At 41.8% G+C, this 25172-nt stretch overlaps 1 protein-coding gene across 27 annotated transcripts in view; it reads left to right on the top strand.

Moving 5' to 3' along the window:
• Positions 1 to 25172, top strand: part of MAGI1 (membrane associated guanylate kinase, WW and PDZ domain containing 1) — a 359795-nt gene that overhangs the window by 273904 nt on the left and 60719 nt on the right. For 15 of the 27 annotated variants that reach the window (XM_087743416.1, XM_087743421.1, XM_087743414.1 and 12 more), the window contains 7 exons: positions 6344 to 6550; positions 9482 to 9692; positions 13218 to 13300; positions 16576 to 16614; positions 21111 to 21168; positions 23503 to 23591; positions 24647 to 24739. In XM_087743416.1, the coding sequence (XP_087599542.1) occupies positions 6344 to 6550; positions 9482 to 9692; positions 13218 to 13300; positions 16576 to 16614; positions 21111 to 21168; positions 23503 to 23591; positions 24647 to 24739 (780 nt within the window). The remainder of the gene's footprint in view (positions 1 to 6343; positions 6551 to 9481; positions 9693 to 13217; positions 13301 to 16575; positions 16615 to 21110; positions 21169 to 23502; positions 23592 to 24646; positions 24740 to 25172) is intronic. The other 12 variants (XM_087743431.1, XM_087743433.1, XM_087743430.1 and 9 more) reach the window with 4 other exon arrangements.

Genomic DNA, 25172 nt, shown 5'->3' with positions numbered 1-25172 from the left:
TTTGGCTTGTTAGAAATTTTCCATGCATCAAACGTGCTTGGACACAGCTGTACATGAGTATTAACAATAGCATGTGGCAATACGTAGTGATATCTCAATATGGGGAAAATCAGAATAAATGAGACTGATTTGATCTGTGGGTGACTTTCTGCTATGCTATCATTGCCTACAAGGACACTAATTGGAATATATGTTAGATTTCAGACATAAATTGAAATGTGCGTATTGTAACATTTTGACTAATTTAACAAGAAACCCAGACTGATCTTTCAGTTAACCTCACCATTAATAACTGCAAAAATTGACAGAGAATCTACTATTTAAAGCAAATTGGATTTGCATATATTGCAGGTTAATTTCTCTGAGATCTCTTTCCATGCCTATGTTTTGCTTCCGATCCAGATGCTGTATCTGTGGCCGCCTCCCGGTTGCCTGGATACTCTGAATTTCCTCAAGGCAATTGCTAATCAATGTGCAGTTGCAGCTAGGTGAATCCCACAGACAGCAGCCAGATCTGTCATCTAAATGTAGAAATCTGTAGCAGGATGTGATCTGGGAAGAGAACAGACAAAACACTGTAGCAGGAGCTCTGCTCCCAGGAATCAGTTCATCCTGTGCTAATCAGACACAAGCACTCTTGCTGGATTAGATGAGCAGAGGCTCTTCTGCTAAAATTAAGGGTCAATTGTTTCGGTTCTTGTACAATGCAGAGAAGAAGAGCTGCATCTCAGTAAAGAAAACAATTACATTAATAATTACATCTGAAGTCTTAGTGTCAAGGCCTTGCTTAATTTTGCTGCTTATCTCCCAGTCTCTTTCCCAAAATACCCATTTGCATCAATACAGTAAGTTATGAACTGCTTTTTAAAACATGAGCTGTTAATGGAGTCCTTGTTAACACAGAGTGGTAGCTTTGAAGATCAGATGCACTTCTCGTGGACGCAGGGTCCTCTGTACTACACAGAGGCTTTTGAGTTTCTTGGGTTTTTTTATAATTGCAAAATTATGCCTCACAGTAGGCGTCAGTAAATTCAGAACTGCGAGAACTCTGCTCAGTACTTCCTGAGCGACAAATGCGCTCCCAGTCCCAGGCCTAATCTCATCACACCAGAAAAGCAAGACAAATTCTCCTCACCCCCCCCGCCCGCCCCCTGCCAAAAAAAAAAAAAAAAAAGATAATAGCTACAGCAAAGCCAACACCTACAGATCAAAGTAACTGAAATATACGGTTTGGAACCACATTCTTCAATTGGCATTGTACCATTAGGATTAACGCTCAAGCTTGTGCTTGACCTTGCACACAGCTCCTCTGCCTTCTTTCACCTCTCCGTATCAGCTCTGCTGTCCTCTCCCACCCCAGCAGCCTCCATGGTCTCATCTTCCCTCTCTGCATGGTGAAACACCTACTTTCATATCCATTCCACTTTAGACCCTTTTAAATTGCATCCCTGTTCTTGTGCATTTCTACCCGTTCCAGAAACAGCATCTTGGATGGACAGAGCCCTTTCAATTCGAATTGAATTGAATGGTGATTGACAGAAGTTTTTATGGATTAGTTTCATAGTTATTTTACTTAAGGGTAGCTAATTGGTGTGTTTTTGTGAATTACATTTCAAATTTCAGGTCACATAAAAAACTTAAGGTTGTCTGTGAATTTATTGCCCATCAGGGGAATATTTAATAAGAATGTTTTGTTATTTTGAAATATAAGAAAAGTTTTCCGTTACCACTAGGTTTCTAAAATGTAAAAAGAAGGTTCTCTTGGCTGACAGCGTTGCTTTGATTCGTAAGCTGCAGAACAGGATAGAAGCTGCTGTAGATTGCTTTTATTGATTATGATCACTGTTTGAATTGGCAGAGGAAGAAGTGTTATGATGATGAGAACTTGTCTTACTGTTGTGATTAGCTGTTACCAAAGACTAATTACTGTGCGTGATGCTAAAATGTGTAAGCTGCTGACACTTAGAGATAAGGAGATGAAAAGAAATCAACTCATTCCAAATAGCTATTCTGGTTTTTTTTCATTATTATTGTTATTTTTGTGCACTCTCCTGAGTGGCGCTTTAGAGTGCATGGATTCAGTCATGGTTTTGGCTGTAAAAGCTGCCATCAAACTTCGGTTGTGGTTAAATGAGCTTTAAGCACCAAGGGACTGAATAAAATAAGGGTTAGTGAAAGGTGATGACAAGGAATTCAGTTAATGGCATGTGCATCTGCTGAGTGAATGCCTTGTTATTAGCTATTAATTTGGTTGCTGTAGGCAGGATCCAAGTGTGATTGAGAAGAGAGTAAAGTTTAGGAGCTCGGTTCCCCTAGGAATCAGACATGGGAAAGTGCCATTTCTGCCACGCTGGCTGCTTCAAAACTGGCATTTCCACAGAAAAGTAGAGGTTTTCCTGCTGTCTTCATCAAGAAATCTTCTTTGTCTGGGAGATGGGCTGCTCTTCTCCAGCTTTGAGACGTCACGTTAGGGACAGAGTCCTCAGAAGTTTTACAGAGCTTCACTTGAGCCGTCGGGGGAGCTCTGCACCCCGGGGAGTCCTGCCATAACTACTGTGCCGCCTTTAGAAAATGTTTTGGGATCCTCTGGGATGACAGATGCTTGTGTATGCACATGTAACATGCTGTTAATAATTAGGGCTGATTGGATATTCAGTACAAATTACACTGGCTATGAAGTTAGCCCCTTCTTTAGGCTTACAAGTGGCTCACAAAACACTGTTAAAGCATATTTTTAAATGTATGTTTTTTCATAAACATTGACAGATTTAATTTGAACAAATAATGTCGAGTCTCAGTGTATTAAAACTCTTGCTGGGCTGTTCACTGTCAGTTGTTAATGGTGCACGTTTGGATTTCTGAGTCACAGGGTAAATATTTTCTCTTTCTAATTTCTAGGATTAAACATGAGTTCCAATGATAATTTTAAGTGCTAGTCCCTCCTAATGGTGTGTCTGCCCCCACGCCCGGGCCCACGTGCCATGTCTTCAAAAAGAACTACTTAGAGAAGAGAAATAAGTCTGACTGCATCCAGCAAACATGAGGAAAAGAGAGTCTTTCCATTTTCTCTCGTTCTCCATGGCACCTGGAAGCTGGGTTGGAGCTTTCTTCTGCAGTTTTTCAGCATGAGCTGGGTTTCCCAAACCTGTGTGTCCTTGTGTGAATCTGAAGGAAGAAGTGTGATTTTTTGGAATATTGACTCAGGCTGCATCTGCCTCCTGTGGAGGAAAAGTTCAGCCTCAATGGCTGCATTTCCCATATTCTGCAAAACAAAACTCAAACATGCAGAGCCATGCTCAGTTTCAAATTCATATTTGCTCTTCATATGTGTTCATACATACTTGTAGGGATCCTCTAAGACAGCACGCTGTGTTGGTACAAAATAATTACTTGCTAATAATAGTACCAACAACCATGGTTGTTTTGAAAAGTGACTAATGATTTCGGTGTAAGCAAATTTGAAATACTTTAGAGAAGCCTGCTTTTCTGCTGAGGAACAGCTCTCTGTGGACTGTTAAGAGCTCCAGCCTTGCTTGTTGCTAGAGGAACTGAAAAGGAACAAAACTCAGAGATATAATCATGTATTTCTCTGTAATTGGACAAGGGGTGGTAACATCTGTGCTATGTTCTTGTCCAGGAGGAGTAAAAACCCACACTAGCTACATCTATATATCCCCCTCATTCACTTAGTTGCATCCATCGCAAAAAGATTTAACCATTTACAGCAGACCTGAAATAAATTTTGCACAAAATAGTGATGTGCAGTGCCATAAATAAAAGCTGTTCTCACGTACATGGCACGCATGTGGATCTCTCTGCTTAGCAGTTAACATCCTTAGAAAACATTTTGTCTGGAAAAACAAAACAAAACCCCAAAAAAACCCAAACCCCAAAGTAGCAGCAGTCTTCGGGAGAAATGCTGAAGAGGATAGGATAAGAGCAGGGTTGATTATCCTTTTTCTGCCCACCTACCTTTGTATTTTCCCTTTGCACTGTCTCTCCCCCATTCCTCCTCTTTTTGTATAAAATAGTCCTGCAGTATATAGAGCATAAGAATCATTTCTCTAGCAGCGACTGCAACCTGCTTGAGGAGCCTCCATCCCCATTAGAGGCTCTTCCAGAAGAAGTAATTTCCTTCTCCCTATAAATTATGCATCAATGTACATTTAAGATTCTGAAATGATGAACAGAAGATGAAAGCATTGCGGAGTGTTGCTGCTCCTACGGAGCTGAATCCGCGACATTGTACACAGGCTCGAACACACCTTGTTAAGACAAACCTGCACGTGTTGCTGTCCTAGTACTCCGGCTGTAAAAGTGTGGAGATAGGAGCTCCTCTGACTTCTCCAGCCTCAGCTCTGTAAGAAAGACTTTTTCTCCTCTTGGAAGGCAGTGAGTGGGAAAGATAGCAACATATGTCCGAATCGGTCTTCCCAAATGGACTCTGCCAGCCTGAGCCAGGGTGATTCCTGGTCTCCCTTGCTGCTGATATGTCCGGAGACCTTCCAGAGTCTCAGGTGGAGATCTAGGAGTGCTGGAGCATGCATGATCCCTGTGGCCTTACCTTAAAGCTGACAACATGCAGAGCTTCAGGGTTGTAAGGGACTTAGATGATCTAACAGGAAAGGCAATTCAGTCAGTTAAACAGGAGTTGAGATAAACAACTAGCACTTCCAAACTGAAATAAGGATATGTTGTTTTGAACCTCAGGTATGTGATGGGTGAGCAGTATGAAATGCATTGGTTGAGTGGCCCTACTGCATACAGCAGTGGGGCAGGTCAATGCAGAGCTGCTTGGCTAACTTTAAACTCAGTGTCATAGCTCAGTGTATGAATGATGTTGTTGACTTCTGCAACAAAAATACACATACATGTGTATAAAAATAAATGAAAAAAAAATCTTTTTTAGCACAGATGTGGTTTTAAAGTGCCTTTGCACAATCTGCCTTTGGCATGTGGTTTCCATCTAGTGTAACAGGGGTAATAAAGGGGCACGTACACTTTCTGGGGAATGGATATTAAATATATAATGTAATTATGTACAGAAAAATTGAAAAATGCTTTCAGGTTATACATAGCCAGGGAGATAGATGAAGAATTGTAATCAAATGTGCATGTATATTTTAGAGGAGAATTTTGTGCGGCTGCCACAGTTGAAGCTATATGCAAGCACCCCCACGTGAGTTTATACAAAGCTATACAGGAGAGCATCCTTTATATTTTGTCATGCCGGAGAGTATGGGGAGAATTTTTACGTTCACCCTTGGAATCCGAAGGTGACAAATGAAAATTAATAGTAATTCTTGAAAGGGAAAATTTGGGGAGTTTTATATAAAACTGTTGTATACCACAGATCATTGCATAAACAGTAAAAGATGCACCTTGCAATAGGCCTGAACTCCTATAATGCCCAGTGCTGCAGAAACCGATTCCAGACCTGAGATTCCTGTGGAGCGTTTCAGGCAAGTCAAGCACTACTGTGGTGTTTGAGGTGAAGCGAAACAGGAACAGGGAAATACCTCTGTGCAGTTCTGGTATCGATAAACCTGCACTTATTCTGTATTTCTTCCATGGTCACTTAAAATGGCGGCAAAGTATCCCAAGCACTTTGCACTGTTTGCATCACATCTGGTGATGGCTGCCAAGAGCTGTGCATTTGTGTAACTGTGGGTGCGTCTTTGGCCCTTCAAGTTTTGCTTTAAGGTCTGGTTGCTCACTTTTACCCAAGTTGACCCAACTGCTGAGTTTCCTCTTTGAAGAAAGCAGTGCCACGTGGTACCTTTCCTTTTCTCTCCTTTGACAAAGTTTTCTTTTAGAGAGAGAATAGTTTTTGCTTTTCAAATGCAACATCCACCCTAAAAGAACCTGTGTATTAAAGCAGGCCATCGAGCCTTTCATCACTTATCTGGGTGATGGCAGTCATGAATTTTTTATTTTCTGCAGGGCTCACTCCAGATCTGCCACAGCATTGTGTGGGTGCACACATGTAAAAAGGCTACTAATTGAAATTCAGATGTAACGAGATGAAGTTTTGCTATTCACCGTGACTGCCTTTTGTTTTAGCCCTTGTACGCTCAGTGCACCTAAACAATGCAACCATTGCTTCTCCTTTTAGATTCAACAAGAATAACTTAAAAGGCAAGAAATATTTCTGTGTCTGCTCTAGAGATGAAATATGCCCCCCCCCCCCCCCCCAAATGGGAATGGTGTGTGTTAGTTTATTTACTTACTTACTTGTGGGGAGAGACAGAGATTTTAATGGAACTGAAAAGAAAATAAAATAGAAATCTTGCTGCTACAAACTGCTCTCTTTTGAAGATGCAAATGTGTTTCTATTGCCTAGGTAACTATTATGGAACGCCCAAGCCTCCCAGCCAGCCCCTCAGTGGGAAAGTGACTTCCACCGATGCTTTGCAAAATCTGCAGTCTGGCTCCAAGCAGTCGACTCCAAAGCGAACCAAGTCTTACAATGATATGCAAAATGCTGGCATAGTGCATACAGAGAATGAGGAAGAGGATGATGTACCTGAAATGAGCAGTAGCTTCACAGGTAAAACAAAAATATCACAGTCCATCAGTTACGATACATGGGGAAGATTTTTGGAGGGGGATTTTTTGGGTTTTGTTTTTAATGAGTTTCCTGCAAAGCTGTCAATCCCAGATGGAGCTGGCCAACACCACCGGGATGGCAGGTGTCTGGGTGTGGACAATCACATGCACAGTTGTGTCTTCTAAAAAGGCCTTGTGGGATTGAGCTTGATGAGAAAAAATGGGAAAAAGCTCAAATCCATTATTTGCAGAAAGTTCAAGGAAGAGTTGAGCTATGGTTGACAGTTCCAGTCATTATAAACAGTATGAAATGGTTCAACCAGGATACATTTGAAATTAATTATTGCTTCTTTCAAAATATATTACTGTACTGTATTGCTCCTTCCTTGCATCTAGAGATACCCATCACATTCAATTACTAGGTCCTTTTCTCCAAGGTACCTTCCAGCAAACCAAGGGCTGTTTGCTGCAGGGATGAGGTCTGAAGCATTGGGTGCAAGCTCTCCCTTTTTATGAAGGCCTTGTGTCCTGCTGAATAGAGATCTCAATCCTACCATGGCTACCTTTGAGCATTGGCTGAAAGATCACTGGAAACTTTTGCAGTCTGAAGTCAAGTGCTGTGCAGGCAGATTCAGACCAAAATACTATTGGAGATCAATTGAGTTTCCACAGAAATGAACTGGAAGTTTGTGAAGCTCTGAGAGGCAAGACCTCTTGCCATGTCTGCAACCCTAGTATTTGTTAGTGCTTCGAGCATTACTTCCTCAGCTCAGTTTCAAACACTGAATTCATATTCCTAGCTCCCTTGGAAGTAGGTACTTAGCAAGCAGCATTACCCACACCTTCAAGCCTTTCACAGCTGCTTGCTGTGGGTGCTCACCATCACTGATGCTTGGTCCTTTGTGCTCTGGTCTCTTCCTACGACCATGACAGTTTTCTTTCCCAGCCTCTGATGAGTCGTAGTAGCTGTCATGCCAGTTCCGACCTGCCAAAGTCCTGGCTCTGACATCTGTATGGAGCTTTAAAAGGATTTAGGCTGAGATTTAGCTTTGATCCTCTCTGGGCCAAACTGTCAAATGGCTTTGAGGGTTGCGCTCTGTTACGTCTTCCTAACCCAAATAACTCCTGGCTGGCCTAATCCTTCCCAGGCTGGAGTTTCTGTCTCTGCTTACCAGCTCCTTTACAAAGTTTTGCACCTAAGGGTATTTTCTCACGTGTAGTGACGTGGCAGCAACCTCAGCCCTCGTCACAGCATCGGATTTTGTGAGGAAGCTGGTGGGAGGTGCAGTTTGATCTCCTTGCTGCCTGTCTCAGTTTGGTGCCCCTGAACTGACTCTAGCAACGTTTCTCTTCCTTGTGTTCCTTCACAAGATAAAATAGTGGAAAGTGCAGCTGATTTGTCACAAAGTATCACACCCTGGCCCCTTGCCTCCATTAAATGGGCACAGAATCAAGAAGAGTTATTTCTCGTATACCAAAGTGATTCCTTATTCTTATTTCACATGTAAGTGTGCTAGCCATATTAAAATGCTCCTGCTTCTTTAGAAGACTTCTCAATGACTTGTGTTTTCCAGACTTGGCATGTTTACATTCGCAGTCTTAAGTTGGCGATGATTCATTCATGCTTCTTTATCTTGTCATCTTCTACCTAAAAATATCGAATGCCAGGAAGGCTAGAAAGCAGAGGGTACCGGTATAGTCTAGATATTTTTCTTCGCTCTTCTCCCAGTTTATTGTTTTCAGTATCTTGCCTTCTTTTAAAGGCAGCACAGAGACTAGAAATAGCACAGGAGCTGCAGTTAACTGCCCCCCCCCCCCCAAACAAGGCTGTGGGCTGGGAGTTGAGGATGTCGGTGGTCTCCGATCTGGAGAGCGGAGGTGGGGTCTTGGCTGTGAAGCCCTTTCAGTCCCACTGCTTGGGGACTTGGCAGAGTGTGGCACTGATCTCTCTGTCTTTTGCTCGGTGTGTTGCCTGCCGCATCTACTGGAGACTGGTGGTCTCGGGTGATTTGGAAGTACTGCCATCGATTTTCAACACCTGCAAGAACCAAACAGAGAAAATCCCTTTGCTAGATACAGGGGTAATTTTAGAACTTGTCTGTTGTTGCCAAAGCCTCTCTGTGAAGGAGTTAGGGGCACAGACCTGCTTTGTGGAGAGCATTTACTGTGATGAGGGGTGCAGGAAACGGGCAGCAGTGTTTCATGGATACAGCTCAAAACTGCACAGATATAAGCATCAGAAATGTTTCCTTAGAGGGAGGAGGGCCAGATACATCATAAAATACTCCTGACTGATTTTGACTGGAAGGATACAATGATGAGCCTGGGAATAAACCTCCTCAGACAGCTAGAACAAGCACTACTGAGCAGCAACCTGTGGACACATGGTGTAGTGCTGACATTCGTTTTAATTTTTAATTTAAAAAAAAAGGTACCGCAGTAAAGACATTCACCATTAGCTTGTTGACTTTGAGCTTCTGGCTACCTTCTGCACTTGTAAAAATCTCCCCTTTTGATCATTCTTCAAACAGGAAATTTTATTCTCCTAATTCCTGTCCCACAATTGGCACTGCAGGAGTGAACCTGTAAGCCTGCTCAGAAGCCCATTGAACTCATCTACATCAGTGAGCCTTGGCCTCAGACAGCTTGGAAGACTTTGGTACCTCAGCAGGGCCTATTAGAGCGAACACAGTAGCTGATCACAGCTTCTGATTTGCGCTGGCGAGGGTCTGGCTGGCGGAGTGTGTGTGGGCAAAGCAAGCTCATCCCTGCTGGCAAAAAGACTGCAGAGTCTCTGCCCTCGGTTCATCTGTTGCTGTGTCTTGCGAATTAAAAAGCAAGGAGAGGAAAACTGTAAGGATAAACCCGGAGAAGAAAATGGGAGGAGAAAAAGACCGCTTTTAAATTTTATTTGTGCTTGTTTATTCTACAGCAGAGTCTGGTGACCAAGACGAGCATAATACGCATATCGTGAGAGAGACAGCCCCACCGTCTGCGATTGATAGCCACACCAACGTTCCCACCACGGAACCATCTCAGAACCTCCCTCAATACCTACCTCCTTCTGCCGAGGATAACCTAGGTCCTCTGCCGGAAAACTGGGAGATGGCCTACACCGAGAATGGAGAAGTCTATTTTATAGAGTAAAGCACATTTTTGTTGTTCTAATTCCATTTCTCTCCCTCTCTCTCTGGGCATAAGTAAACCTCCATGGATGCATTTTGTGTATGTATTTGTGCATATTAAATATTTAGTGCATAGTTATGTTGCAGAGCTGTAAGTTCTTTACTGCTTCTGAAGGGGTTGTGCATTTCCTCATTGGCTTAACATCCAAATTACTCCTGAGTTCAAAGGCGGGGGGAATTGGTCGTCTTATGAGGGTAGTTACAAAAGCAACAGACACTTATAAAATATGGGCCAGTTGTTTTCACGGGTGGAATGAAAGCTCCTAATTGAAAGGGCTGAGACTTCATTTCTGGAGCCTGCCTCTGTGCATAATGCAGCAGAGAGAATTCCTCCGGTCACGTGCTCAGGCAGTAGCAGAGCCAGGGAATGGACTTCGTGTGTTGTCCTCTCGTCAGAGCAAATGGGCCAAACGTGTTAACATGCTCCAGTGGTTTGCAGAAGGCATAGCTCAGTGCAGAGTAAGTTTGGAAAAGCAAGAAGTACCTCGTGTTCTGCAGACTTTGCCTAAGAGCTGAGTGCTGTCAGCAGTTTTATGATGATATTGATTTTTTCATGCCATAAATAATAGTCTCTAATTATACTTGTCTAGATTTATTGAGATAGGAGTAACTTATAAAATGGGACCTGTTAGTGGAAGAGATTTCTTACACAGAGTTTAGCTAGACATTAAAATTCAATTAGCTTTTGAAACTCAAGCCCTTAGCTGCCCAAGTAGAGGAAGGGGGTGAAGAATTGATTTTGGACTTGATGGGCTGTTTAATGCAGTCTTGGAAACTGAGATTCTCTGTCTGTGCACCAGAAGCCAGAGGCCAGTTCGTACAGAAGAACCTCCTCTGCTAATGCCCCTTCTGGGACTCTGGAGAGCCATGCTGGATTAGGGCAGCGAGGGGAGCAGTCCTGCTCCGTCATCAGGAGAGGGGACTTTTGGACAGTGCCAAGGAAAGGTTCATCAAAGCAGGTTTTCCCTTGGCTGCAATGGCAGGGGAACACATCAGAGAAGAGTGCCAGAAGATCTGAGGATCTGGGAGGACTGAGAGCATGGCAGCAGCTCTTCACCAGCTGGGAGAGGGCTGCTGTAAAAAAGGCCATTTTCCAGGGCGCTCTCAATTACCTGAAGAGGCTCCACCAACCCCCTAGCGTAAGCCAAAGTCTAGAAGGCACAATGCAAATTCTCATCAGCTGCATATCAGATGAAACTGAAATGTGTTCATTATCCTGAACATGGTGTTCTGCCCCTCATTATGTCCTCAGGGTGCCTCGTTCTTTGACGTACTTTCTGGCTTTAATGTATATAACACAGCCTGAGTAATAGCCCATCCAGCCTGCCATTTTCCTCCCTGGAGGAGGACAGATGATGAGCAGTAAATGCTGCGCAAGCAGCCGGTTGTTGCCTTTTTTGTCCCCATGTGGGCCCCTGCTGTCCTTCCTTACAGGTGCTTCGGCGAGGGGTTCTGCTGCTGCCACCAGTTTCCCCCAAACCCGTCCCCATCGCTGCTATGTTCTCTGCTTGTGTTCCCTTAGCAAGGCAAGACTGTAGCACCTTAAATAATTCATTAGACCTTTTGCAGGAGAATCATATATGTGGTGGAAAAATATAGCCTGCATACAGGGCTGTCTGTCGGACATGAAACTCTGGTAGCACACCAACTGCTTCTTTCCCTGCAGTGCAGATTGACCATTTTGAGGATGCATATGCATAAGGGGTGATTTTTGTGCAAGAATGTGTTAGTGTGGATGCAGCACTGAATGACTGCAGTTCTATTAATTCTAAGGACAGCCTGAGCCTAGAAACAATTTAGTTTGATTTGTATCAAATTAAGAGAGCAAGCTAATGAGCTGTGTGGACCCAAGCTGGCTCAGATGTCTGTACCGTCATCTACAGCGCTTTGGGTTATCAAGTCAGGGTGCTGAAGGGAACAGTGTGGGAACATCTGAGCTGCTTGCACAGAACCAGCACAGGTCCAGTGGGGCCAGAGCTGCGTGTCGGGTAACCAATCCTGATGGCTTGTAGCTGAAGCAATTTGGCTCTTGAGATATGTTTCTCTGGTGCTTTAATTGGGATTTTCATTACCCAAAGTGTCCCAGTCCCTCGTTACCCTGCATGTAGATGTATAAATTTACAGGTCTAACACAATCCTGTCCCCTCTGAGTGTGTGACCTGAAAGGTGTTTAGCTAAACTCTCTGTGCCTCAGCAAACCACTGTTGCGAGCCTTTGGTGATCAAGACAAAGTTGCAAGAAATATGCAAATATTTCATTGCTCTCCTCCCACCGCCCTCTTTCTCAGCTAGACTACAGACTTTCTTATTTATAAGTTGGCAGAACCCCTCTGCTTTATTGATGTTAATTTGCCTGACTTGCCGAATTTCTGCTATTCAGTTTTCTAGTTGGCAATTAATTGCTCTGAAACATACAAAAGGATTAAATGCATTTGCTCATCCTGCCTTGGGAGGGCTAGGTAGTAGGATGTGTAAAACAAGGATCTTTTATTTACGCACTCGGATCCTAGGGGCAGGGCAGTGCCCTCTTCTTGCAATAAAGTACAAGTTTGCTGATCAGTTGTTAGTTCCTCAGGGATCATAGCCCTCATTACAGCATTTCCAGCTTTGGGAGACTGTTGTGAGGCTAAGGTTAAGTTTGTAAACCTCTCTGAGACCTTGAAGGAGAAGTAAATAGCATTACTACAGTATTGAAACTTAAAACTGTTAAGCAGTGTTAAAGGCTAAGCTAGATAAATGATACCTCAGGGACTGGAGGGCTATCTTTGCAGGTTATGTCTAAGATGACATCAGGTTGTAGAAGAGGCATTATATTCCAAGATTGTCTCCATATGCAAATGAAATGATGGGGGAAAATAATTTCTAGAAAAATGTATTTTAAGCCTGTTCACTATGCAGCCTTCACTGCTGGGACTGGCATCGTGATATTGTCAGGACGCTTGTAGAAAGGAAGAGTTGAAAGTAGAGAGGCTTCCATCAGAGGCTTTGACAGAACATTTTTATTTGTGTAATTAAAAAGTTTTCACTGGAAATTTTGCTTTTGACTAATGCTTGGGTCAAATCTAGACAAACGTCAAAGGTCTTTTGCAGGAACAAAGGTCACTGCGTGGTTTAGGGAGGAAGGGAAACTTCTGTCTTTTTGTCAGGAGGCAAATGGCTCAGAGGCAGCTCCTGGGATTAAGAAACAAACCACCAAAACAAAAGTTGGGAAATTAATATTATAATATTGCAGCTTTCACATGCATCCTTCTAGTCAGGAATGCTGATCTGTATATTTTCACTTTTCACCTTTGTGTTTTCAATACCAAGATTCTTGTGATTTGGTAGACTAGTTTGCAAAACATCAAATTGTAATGCTGTTTCTTCTGAAGCAAAAGTATGCCTTCAGGTCTGTTGAATAACAAAGAGGAAATATACTTTTATGTCACTGATACTTCAGCTCTGCTTTATTAACAAAGGTCATATTTCCATTTTTGGTTTCCAGCCATAACACAAAAACAACATCTTGGCTAGATCCACGGTGCCTGAACAAACAGCAGAAGCCTCTAGAAGAATGTGAAGATGATGGTAAGAGACTGAAAATAGTGAGATAATGTGTTTGGTCCGTTTCTGGTGGTTTTCTTCCTTTCCTTTTCTCTTTTCCGATAACCTGTGTTCAGAAATACTTTAAAAAAAAAAACGTTTATTAGTAAGTGCATAGAGACAATATCCGTTATGTTGTTGTAAAATCACTGTCTGTGTATGTAAGACAGCCACTGAGATGGCACGTCACTTAATAAAAATCAAAGAGGTGCTAGAAGTAGGATGCCTCTATTTTTGCAAAGGTATTCGAATAGTCGCTGGTGCTGAACGAGACTCAAAGCTTTCTAACACGTTCGCTCCTTGGATCGCTGTGTAGGAGGAAAGTGACTGAGTCTCTGCGTGCTCCATTGTGTTACGCTTCAACCACCTGCTCTACATGAATTTGAAAGAGTTATGTTGTTATTTCCTTGTTTGAGCAGAAATAACTCAATTGCTTCATTTCTACTGTTAAATTCTGACAGTCCACTTAGTGTTATGATTGCTGAAAACAAATTCCATTTGAAAGTGTAGATGTTTGCTATTGGAAATTTACACTGATGTAATTTTGTATTCCTTGAGATGTTGGAAATGCAAGCCACTGTCCAATTTAGAGCAGCCAAATACAGGACTGTTAAAGGAGGTTCTTTCCCTGCATCCTTTAGGAGATGCTGGAGGAAAAAGGGAATCATGATAAAAGTAACTTAAATGTTTGGGAAAACCTGTGTGGAAATTTTGGTCTACTGACCAGGAAAGGCGGTGGTATTCTAATGCATAATTTTGGCTAGCACAATGCTATCACGGTGGACATATCTTAAAAATTGAAGGGTTTACTTCGTCATTGTTGGTGCTGTTCTTGTAAAATTAGTTTTCATAATATGATTAACCTCCTACTGGCGTGAGTCAGCTCAATAAGAGTTACTATTTTACTCTGGAAAAGGATCAACTCACTTCATCCCTTTTTTGCTGGTAGGTTCAAATCTGGCCTTCAGAACTGCTGTTAGTATTTTTGCACATGCAGTTTTCCAACCTCTGCTTCCTTTCACATGTGAGATTTTGTAGGATGTGAGAATTTGCCTGTGCAGCTTTCACTGCCATGATGAAGCAGGTCACCAAGTTCTTAGTGCACAATGCAGCGTGCACCAGACCGCAAAGCCCAGGCAAAAACTGAGCATACAGAGCTGACGCCTGCTTCAGATCCTTAGCAACTGGCGTCATTTGTCAAGGAGCAAGTGGAGGGAGCTGGATTAATGAAGGCCTTGCTCTGCACCTAAAAATGGATATGTCAGTGGGTAATCAGAACTGGAGCAAAATTAAATAATAGCATATGCAGGCAAAGCTCCCTCCTCCTTGCAGTTAAGTGTTGCTGGCAATTTAGAGAGGAGGTTGCTAAGTCTCAGCACAAGCTTTCCTCTTTCAGAAGGTAGTTTTCCGTGAAGCACAACTTCTGTCCTGGCTTTCTCTACCAGCAAGACTCCCGCTACATCAATAGCCCCGGCAACGCCAACAAGCGGCACGTGCCACTGCGGGTCAGCGCGCCCCGCGCTGTGCCCTGAGACAGGGCAAGGAGCAGCCGTAGGATGAGCCAACAGCGGGTGGCTGAGCTCCTCTGTTAAACAGTTCTAAGTCTCCTCGCAGAAGGGAAAGTCTTTCAAACCTCTTGTCATCTTAGCAATTATAAAACAAGCATTGGGGTGATTTATTTAATTGGGATTAGAAACATACAGCTGGGTAACTTTTTGTATTCAATTAAGTTTATAATTTTACAGAGTAGTGGCATTTTTGTTTATCAGGTCCTTAAAATCAACTAATTTCATCTTTCCCCACACCCCTTCACTTCATTCACTAAGCTGCTCATTAACGAATATTTTTAACATTCAGTAGTTCAACCAGTTGCTTCATAGGTACAGCAGTGCACTGCACTGGTTTGCTTGGCTGCTCTGATCTTGCTTTGCACATAAGAATAATTATGCTTCAGAAAACAATGTGAGCACAAAGAAGAGAGAAGGTTATTTTTACTGCATCATAGAAGCTGGACATTTTTTGGCAAGGGTCACTGTTGGGAGTATTTCCACTGAGGTCAGTGGGACTCCTCTGCTGTGCTGTTTGGTGCGTGTGTGTGCGTGTGAGTTTTCAGGCTCGATCCCATTCTGTTTGTGGTTATTATAAATGTTAGATGTCGTTTCAGATTTGTTTGGGTGCAGTTGCCTTGTGTTTTTTCTTCGTCAGGATACATGTCCCTAACAAGTTTTTGGTCCTTTCCAGTTGTTTAGGCTATCAAAGGAAATTGCAATTCGTATTTCACACTAATGGTCCTAAACAACTGTTTTGGTAGAATATATTGCAAACAGGTCATCGAAGTGTTTTTTTTAGGTGTCCAAATTTTCAAAAGCAATGCTGTGACACTATATCTTCTGTTTGCTTCTATCATTCATTTATGTGGCTTATACTTTACTGTATTAGGTCCAGGATTGTTTTTACCATCTTTGTTCTGGTTTCGTCATCATCTTTCATTTTCAGACTGCATTATTATTATTTATAGGCTAAGCAATACTTTAATCATCTGTGTCACTGTTAACTTATGAATATGGAGCAGATAATGATAAATGGAGCAACAGTGAATATTGATGGCTTTGTGTGTTTGAAAAATTATGTGATCTTTGTCCCAGGTGCCCCGCTAAAACCGGTGCATTCCTGTATATGCCTCACCAGTGCATCTGGACGTCAGTGTGGGCCTGTGACTCCAGTTAAACAAGGCGCTTCGCTTCGCGTCTATCTTAAATCATCTGAGTAGTTACAGTCAAGTCAATTGGACCTTGTACGCACATAAATTTAGGTACTTTCTCGAAAACCTTGCTACCTTAGTTCTTATTTAGATGCAAGGTTTTCCCCTCAGATTTCTTCATTGGTATTCAGGTCTGGCCTGCTGATAGATCCATGTGTCTACAGAAAGGATTGCAAGGGTCAGACCATACGGATCTGAGGGAGAAGCTTCGCTACAGTGAGAACACCACAACTGTATTACTTTGCCGTTTCAAACTGTGACATGGAAGGTAATCAATTGATACAGATTTTTTGAGAATGCAAGAACCGGTTCTTTCATTATCTGCATCAGATCCATCAATATTCTGATCGCTAAAGTGTGATAAATGGAAAGCTTGGGCTCAGTCTGTAGAAAATTAGTGCTGGTTCTGCTGTTTGCTGTAGGGAATTTCTTGCTTGGTGCTGGTATCTGAAATTTTCTTTTAATTTTTTCTGTCTCATTTACTGCTCTTCCCTTGGAGAAGAAGGGGTACACACGGAGGAACTGGACAGTGAACTAGGTAAATCATCCATCTCTCGTTTTGATGTTTGACTTCAACTGCACTGTTTTAAGCCTTTAATTACTTACTTTCTCCTTTGTATCATTTTGCATCTTTTAGTTTTTTTTTTATTTCAACAAGCCTAATTTATCGGCAACACTTCCCTTGCACACAAAGCATTAATCTTCCCCTAGCTTCAGATCTACAGTGTTTTTCTTACTGGTTCAGAGTTTGAAGAAAGCTGGAGAGCCTTAATCTTACAAAGTTTGTTCAAAGTTGCTTCCTCCTGGACCCTGCAGAAGTCAGGGGCTTTTCCATTGGCATCACTGGCTCCAGGAAAAAGCTTATAGATGCCAAAGTTGAAACCGAGTAGCTAATGATGCTTTTTTCACTGGGGCTAGAGACATTTCCCAGGCAAAAGCAGCAAAGTGTGATTCAGAAAGTTTAAGAATTACATAGGATGCTTCTGCTGAGCTTGTGAATGAAACGGCAGAAAATTTTGCCTCAGTAGGTGATTTTATAAACAGATGATTTTTGATGATGTGGTACACTTTTATTTGCTGCATCTTTTTGTGAAGAATGCTGTCTTGATATCTAATCTCAGCAGTGCTCATTCTGTTTATACTGCTGGTGGAGGTAGTGGTTATTTTTGTTCAGCTATGCTCTAGTGCACTTGGAAGGCTGAAAGGCATAAGAGGTTGCATAGGATTTTATTTCCACTAGGTCTATTATTGCTTTTAAAGAGGACTATATTTACAGTTTATAGTTCTGTGTACTGGAGGATTGTATTACCAGAGAATTAACCTCTGGTTTCTGTAATGACTTGCAAGTGTATTCTGCTTCCCGCTTCTGTGTGATTGATAGGGCATCAGCAGCCAGCAGCTATTGAGTGGACTTTTAACACGACTCCAGGCACTGTTCTTCTGGATAATATGCCTGGAATGATGTTGCAGGCCTAACTTTTTTTAGTGCAAGAATTTGAAAGAAATGACAATTTAAAGAAGAATGCAGTCACTTTAGTGGTACGTCAGCATTATGCGCAGCTCATACAAATAATCAGCAGCAGACCAAGTAACATCAGAAGTAGGTGGATGCACACCAACAACCTGCAAAGATTTCTCATTAAGGTCTTTACAAAGGGTGACTTAAAATAAGAGAGAGTTTAAAAAGAAGCAGATTTAGAGTCAATAATGAAATGGAAACGTTCCCTTTTTTCAGTCTGATATCAGGATCTAGTGCAAGAGAAGAGCTGAAAAAACAGATGCAGGGAAACTCATTAATTGATAAGCCTGACCCCAGTTCTGCAGGCACTTACATACACAAGTGTTTTGCTCATGAGATATCGTGAGATGTTCCCTTTGTTTTAATGCAGATAAGCTTTATTGAGCTCACAGCCCATCGATACACTGTTGAGATTTGCAAATGTAAAGACATTTTCAAATGGCTCAGTTGGTTACAGCAACGTTAGGGAGGGGCATGAAAGCATACGGCCTATTCACTAACTGTACTCATGGTTAGTAAGAACTGATTGTTGCCAGATATTTAGCTCCTTAGTTAATTATTAAGTTTCTTTTCTAAATATAAGAAAATTAAAACTTGAAGCATGTGCACAACTTCTTGTTTTCCAAAGAAGTGGATTGAATATGGAGAAATAGATCACCTCTCTTTTAACAGAAGGTTATACGAAGGACACAAAAATTTGATCTTTGGAGTAGAATTTGACATACCCTTGGGCAGCTCCTCCTGGACCCACAGGGAGCAGTAAGAGCTGAGTACCCTGAAGTCATCTCCAGCTCCTTTATAGTGCTAGTGATGCATAGGCGTAGCTAAAATCCCTGGTGGTTGGAGCAGTTCTGTTTTAGGAATCCATCCATCCCCTCTGTAGGGTTGTATACTAAACAAGAGCATCTTAGTCGGAATCCATGTATTTACCCCAGGCTTAAAAGTATAAAACTGGATATTTGTCCATTGAATTTGCCTGCTGACAGATGCTCTGAGACTGCAGTGCTGCATAGATGTACCAAAATAAAAACCATATGGCTCGGTCTGACTCCTAATGATTCAAAATATTTTTGGAAATCTTATATTTGTGATAAAATCTAATGCTCTGGGTCATCTTCAGTTTGGCAGGAGAGGTAGAGAAGAGAGATGAATAATTTAAAGCCACTAAGGAGCCAGACTGTGCAACATGGCTATGGAGAACATTGCCTTTTGCTTTAGAGAAATTTCACGGGCTTTTAGAAGTTGGAAAGTGCATCTATGTAATCAACAAGTAATGTGTTGAAAGCTGCGGCGTTGTGTATTGTTACTTCCGAAAACACAGAAATGTGTTCGTTAAATGGAAATCTGCAGACATAGAAAACTGGAAAGATTTTGGCACAGTACTCTTTTTGGGGTTAGGAGAGTGCTGGTTTTCTGACCTTCCATGAAAATTCTTTAAAAGAAAAGAAAAAATAAAATTTAATACCAAAACTTTTTGTGAAGAAAGAAAAAGCAAAACATTTTTGTTTGAACTTTAAAAATCAAAACCACTTAGTGGTCCAAAATAGGTAAAAGATATTTAGCAGGAAAAATTGTGGAAAACTCATTTTAAGGCATTTGCGCATTGCTTCTCCCTTCCTCCATTCATTTTTTTTTTTTTCTTCCACCCCAGCTTGGTCTCTTTACCATTCTACTTTCACCGTAGAGCAAAGAATTAAATGACTGCCACAACTTGTGATTGTCCTAGGACTTAATTTAATTGCACTGAAACTCTTTAAGCCAGCCCCACAGTGTTTTCACCACGTGGGACTCCTTTGCAAACCTGAGTTCCCTTTGCGAAAAGACTTTCAAGATTGGGCTCTAGCTTTCTAACTTTTTCTCACATACACTTGCACGGTGTAAAGGAATACCTGTTTCTGAAGTGTTCATTTCAGCTCGATCTGCTGATAAAATTGTGGAGTATTTTCATGCCCGAAAGTTAGCACTGGCTTGCATTTAATGGCTTATGTCTCAAGGAATCCAAAGATGTTAAACCCAATAAGGATAAAATAATGATAAGAATGGAAAACCTACCTTATATCTTCAAATAAGGGACATGTGGAGCAAAAACCATGAAAATTGATTTCATCTGATCTCCAGCCAATTCTGAACACAAACATAAACTTTGAGTAATTAGTCCATGTGTGTTTGTATAGATTCTGTTCGTCTCCAGTCTGGAGATATTTCTATCCTTATGGCAACATAACTGAATTCTATAAATGCAGAACTAGATAGTTACACTTATTCTAATTAATCGGCCATTTGTTGATTGTATTGGCTCAGCAATTGATGCCACTAATGAAAACAGATCTTTGCATTTGATAATAAACAAGCATAGATTATTTGCTATCAGTCTTGTCAATTTAGTGATAAATTTTGAGGAATTATTATATGGAGTGCTTGAACTTGTGTTATCTGACAATGGCTTTTTTTTTTGTTATTATTTTTATTTAAATGAATGTGCAGAGTCTGTGGGGCAAGGACCACGCTTGCACAGTCCATAGCATGGTGGAGCCTTCTTTCAAGTTGATTCACAGTATTACACAAACGCACCACTCTGTTTTGTTAATGGGATGATTATTTCAGTACCCACAGCCAACGGGAACATTGTGTTTAAATGAGTGGGACAAGGATCAGGCCCTTAAGTAATACGTGCAGCTTTAATAACCCTCAGTTGGATGCTGAAGTGATTTTATTACATTCACTAATTATAGTTAAAGTACTATGTGCAGTCTAGAAAATCAACAGGAACAAAAGTGGATACATTTCCAAATGTTAATTTCATCCTCAGAACTGTTTTTGTTAATTATGCTAATTAAAAAAGGAAATCTCTGTTACATGTGATTATGGCAATATGTGTTTTTACATTAAGTGCTATGCAGTGAAATACATCTGTGTGTGCCAGCCCCACTTGGGTGGATTCCACATGCTGGGCGTTTACGTTAAACTCACTTTGTCCTGTTTCAAGATGCACTTTTGCGTTGGGCTCACAGATGAGCAATGCAGTGTAAATCCCTAAGAAAGGAGTAAAAAAAAGACTTCTTTCAGCAGTGGTGATCATAAATGGCTTGGCCCTTTTACAGGAGATGAAAGTGGTCTCTCTGTTAGTGTGCTACAATTGCTTGCCATAATCTCACCCATCTTCATATGCTGGCCCTAAAATGCCTCTGGCCTGTTGCCTGCATCGACTTCCACTGCAATGCCTCCATCCAGAGCCACGATGGTCAAACCAGGAGGGTACTTGAGGCACTCCCAGAAAGGAAATTTATTGATTATTTGTTCATTTAATGCAAAAAGCAAATCTAAAATTGACTGGCATGGGCATCTTCCCACTGATTTGCTAACCCAGCACTGGTGGGACTGGCTAAAAGGAGGCTGTGATTGTTCTGAAAACTGTTCGAAGCAAAGTCTGAGACACTGATGAGTTTTGCATGCTGAGCAGGACCTGTCAGAAAAAACTTCACTGGAGGCTTCAGTAATGCTTTTTCTATTTCCAGAGTTGCCTGCTGGTTGGGAGAAAATTGAGGATCCCGTATATGGTGTCTACTATGTAGAGTAAGTGCTGCTCTCTGGCTCTGGTGTGGCTTTTGGGTGGAGGAAGGCTTTTCTCTGCGGCGGTCTGTGTGCTTTCTTGGTAGCATCTCATACCAAAGAGGAGGAGACCTTGGCCCCTGTACAGGCTGGGGGATGCCAGAGGGTCTGGGAGAACGGTGCCTTGCCATTCCCCATCCTCTGGTAGGCTCTGGCAGCAGCACCGTGGGGTGGGAGGGGGCTCAAGGAAGACAGGAACACCCCAGGTAAGCTCCAGGGGTGAGCTCAGGGGAGACACGAGCACCCCTGAATGAGGGCATGCAGGAGCCCCAGCACCTTACAAAATACTTTTATCCAGAGAACATTAACAAGTCTGCAATTAACTGAGCTCAATCCCCTTCATATGGTGCTATGATCAAAATCGGAGTGTGCAAAGCAGACCACCAATTCAGTGACAAGTCAGAAGACACTCAAAAGGAGGAATGGATGGATGAGCCTGTGGGAGCAAACGACCACGGCAGAGGTTCTTGCATCAGGCTGTGTTGTTGTGAATAGAATTACAGGTTTAATGGAACTCTCTCCGGAATTAGAACAGCTTCTTCTTTATCTAGATGTCAGATCACTCCCTTGGGAAATCCCAGAGATCTGAGTTTCGTTTCATTACTGACCCCATAAAATGAATTTTTAATTATGTGTATACTCCTGTCTAGTAGGATGGCTTACGATAGCCCTCAGAATAGACATGGAATACAGTTTCTGTCTGCTTTGGCTCATTTCTGACCCTACCATCTGTGCCTAGGGAAACAAGGTTAGCAAACTGTGTAATTAAGGCTTGACATTTATTTACCAAAGACATTAAGAATATTTTTTGGCTATTAAATGCCATGCCAAGAGGTCCTTACAGCATTTTTTCCTGTCACTTGATATATACATGCCCATTAGTTTTGTGGCACTCCTTAGTGATGAAATTAAATAGAAAAGTAACAGCAATAAGACATAAGTTTATTTTACTTACTGTCTATAAGGTAGCAAGATGGTTATAATCTGAGCATTTGTCTCTGTCCCTTCCAATTCAGGCATTCTATTATTGCACAGTAGGTTTTTATTGAGAAACAGCTGTATTATGAAAAAGTTTATATCATTTTTAAAGTAGTTATTATTTTTCTTAACTTTCTGAAGATATCTTGAAATGGAAATCTTTTACAGGACTCATTAACTTGTTTTTATTTGATGAGTTAAATTTCTTTTCCAGTGATTTAATATTGATCTTTAGCAGAAAAATTCTGAACGTAACTATCTAGAGTGCTTCGATCGTAATTACTTGAAAAAGTGGTTGTTTGTTCATTCGGGGTTTTTTTTTTTTATAAAGATACGTGGGACAAGAGACAATGAAATATCGAGTTCTTAATGGTAAACTTTGTTTTGGATTTAAGGCTTTAAGGTAATATAATTTTCTGAGGTCTACCTGTTGCTCTGCTGTAGCAAAATCACTACTGAAAAATTGCTCTTGAACAGGTGATGAGCAGCTCATCTCGGCTGCAGAGAGTCCCCAGGCCTGCCCCCACCACCCTGGCATCTGTGGCTGGTGTTCGTCATTTGGTTTCATAAAATGGTTAATCCTCTGCAGAGTGTGTTGCTTGTCTGCTGTGTTTAGGGCTGGACTGTTTGTTTTTTTGGTTTTTTTTTTTTCCTGAGATTGGTAAGAAGCATTGGCTCTAAACATCTCATATGGGTCAAAAGCTGCCTAATGGCCCTCCAACGAGGACAGCTTGAAGTTTCACCAAATGCTGGTTTCCACTGGGAGTATTTGCTGGTGGCTGATTCTGAATGTGTTTTGATCCATTTGGAGCTCAGCTTTTCAGCTCATAGCCTGCATCCCCGCGGATATTTTTAAGACACCCTGTTAATAGTGTGCATTGATCAGATAGCTGACAGATGTTACCAGCTGTTGGTTGTTTTGTTTGGTTTGGGTTTTTTCTTTTTTTTAACTTCAGTGAGTCAGGGAATGACTGCACCTCTGGGAATTTGATTAAAGCAGGGATGATATAGGCCTGTCTTTTAAAATGCAATCAGACAGAGCTCCCTTTCTGCTTTAATCTCATTTTTCACAGATAGATCACTACTTTAATGTATTTGAAGGAATTAGCCATTCTTACTCAAGACATCGTATCAATACTGGAATCCGCTTGTTTTCCTAAACATGCTTTTTGGCCTGACTAGGTGAGCCTTGCTCCACATACACTGCTGTTGGGTTTGTTTGGTATTTTACTCCTTTCCTCAGAGGAGTTTCATGCCTAGCCGTCATTCCTGCTTGTCACATAAAGGGTTTCCTAATTTATTGCTCTCTTTCATCTCCAGCCACATCAACCGGAAGACACAGTATGAAAACCCAGTTCTTGAAGCAAAGAGGAAGAAACAGCTTGAGCAACAGCAACAGCCACCAGAAGGTTGGCATCACCAAGGGCATGATGTTTGGGGTTTTCATGAGGGAACGTGCCCTCCCTTGCCTTGGCAGCACCATGCCCATGTGTTTGTCCCTCCTTCTGTGGCCTTAGCATTTAAAGGCAAAATGACATGCATAGGAAAGATTGCATATGCCCTTCACATATGATGCAGCAAAAGAGAAAATCTAAACTGTATAACCACTTAAACATAGTAGCTTTCACCCCTGTTAAAGGGGAGGGATTTTTCTTTTAATGTCCTTTGTTTCTGGAAAGTTTCTAGGCTTCCCAGAAACAATTAAAACACATATTTTGCTCTTTAATCTGCTCCATCAAGTTACTTGCTGTAGCTGGTGTCGTTCCTGTCTGCATTGGGACTCATAGGCTATCGAAAGGGATGAGGAGTGGGCATTTACATGCTCACTAGAAAAACCCCTCTGCATGAGAGACTTCTTAACCCAAGACCTTAGGATGTTGCCAAGCTCTAACATCTGAAGTAATTTAATTATTTTAAAATATTTTTTTTTCTTTTTCTTCCCCTCCCTCCCCCCTTTTTTCTTTCTTTTTTTTTTTCCTTTAAATGCAGCCCAACTGCAGTGAGGGGCCTGTGGCATTTGGGTTTGTTTTGGTACCTTCATAGCTTTCACACCAAGTTATTTCACAACAGTTATTATCCAAGGGGAAAATAATTTAAGCTTCAACATTCCTCCTGCAGTCCCATTGCCTGCAACATCAGCTCTTCTACTTAGATGCCATGAGTGCCATGGGGAATAGATTTCATATAAATGTTGAGACCAGTTAGATGCAAATGAAGTCCCAAGTTTGAGTGTGAGGTAGGGTGTCCCAGCAGATGGATCAGTTGACCCGGACACAGAGAGTCCTCCAGATTTGGTTCTTGAACATCCTGTTCATTTTATTCCCTCTCTCCGTGATTCTGTTTCCTCTCTTGCCATGGTTCTCATGTCTCCTCTGCTTGAACCCCACACTCCCAGTGTGTGTCCGTGCAGGAGCTCATAGTGCTGTTGTGAAACGAGTAACATTTCCCTCTCTGCCCTCTCTAGAATGGACAGAGGAGTGTCCATCTCTCCCACCACCCGCTGCTCCAAACCGTGTTTCAAACAACCAGGAGGCAGTTCGGGAAGCACCAGTGCAAGGTAACAACCTTGTTAAACCAGTTGTAAAAGTGCAACAAGTTTTTTTTCCTGAGAATGAAATTCCCTCAGCCACCAGCAAAGGGAGTATCTCCATGACTAGTGTCACACACCAGGGCACGTGCCTGCTTATCTGAATTGCCATAGATTTTGAGACTAGTTGTTTTGAGACCACATTTGTTGCCAAATGCAAGAGGTAAATGAGATCACCTGCATCAAAAAAGGATTGTGGCTATTCTCTGCATAGCGTTCCAAGTCTTTAAAAAGGCATGGTGAAAACATGAGTTAGAACATTGGTGGGATTTAACAGCAACTGCGGTGGATGCAATTGCAAGTAGGAGGAGACCCTTCTCTATAGAGCTGTATGGATATGCAAGGATTAGGCTTTTACACCTTCTAAACTCTACTGGGTTTAGAATGTGGCTCTTATAATAAG

This window comes from Nipponia nippon, unplaced genomic scaffold (assembly GCF_047370975.1).
Source record: "Nipponia nippon isolate SJK-2023a ecotype South Korea unplaced genomic scaffold, ASM4737097v1 scaffold_9, whole genome shotgun sequence".
NCBI lineage: Eukaryota > Metazoa > Chordata > Aves > Pelecaniformes > Threskiornithidae > Nipponia > Nipponia nippon.
Note: the sequence above shows the minus strand (reverse complement) of the source record. Positions and strands in the feature narration are given on the sequence as shown.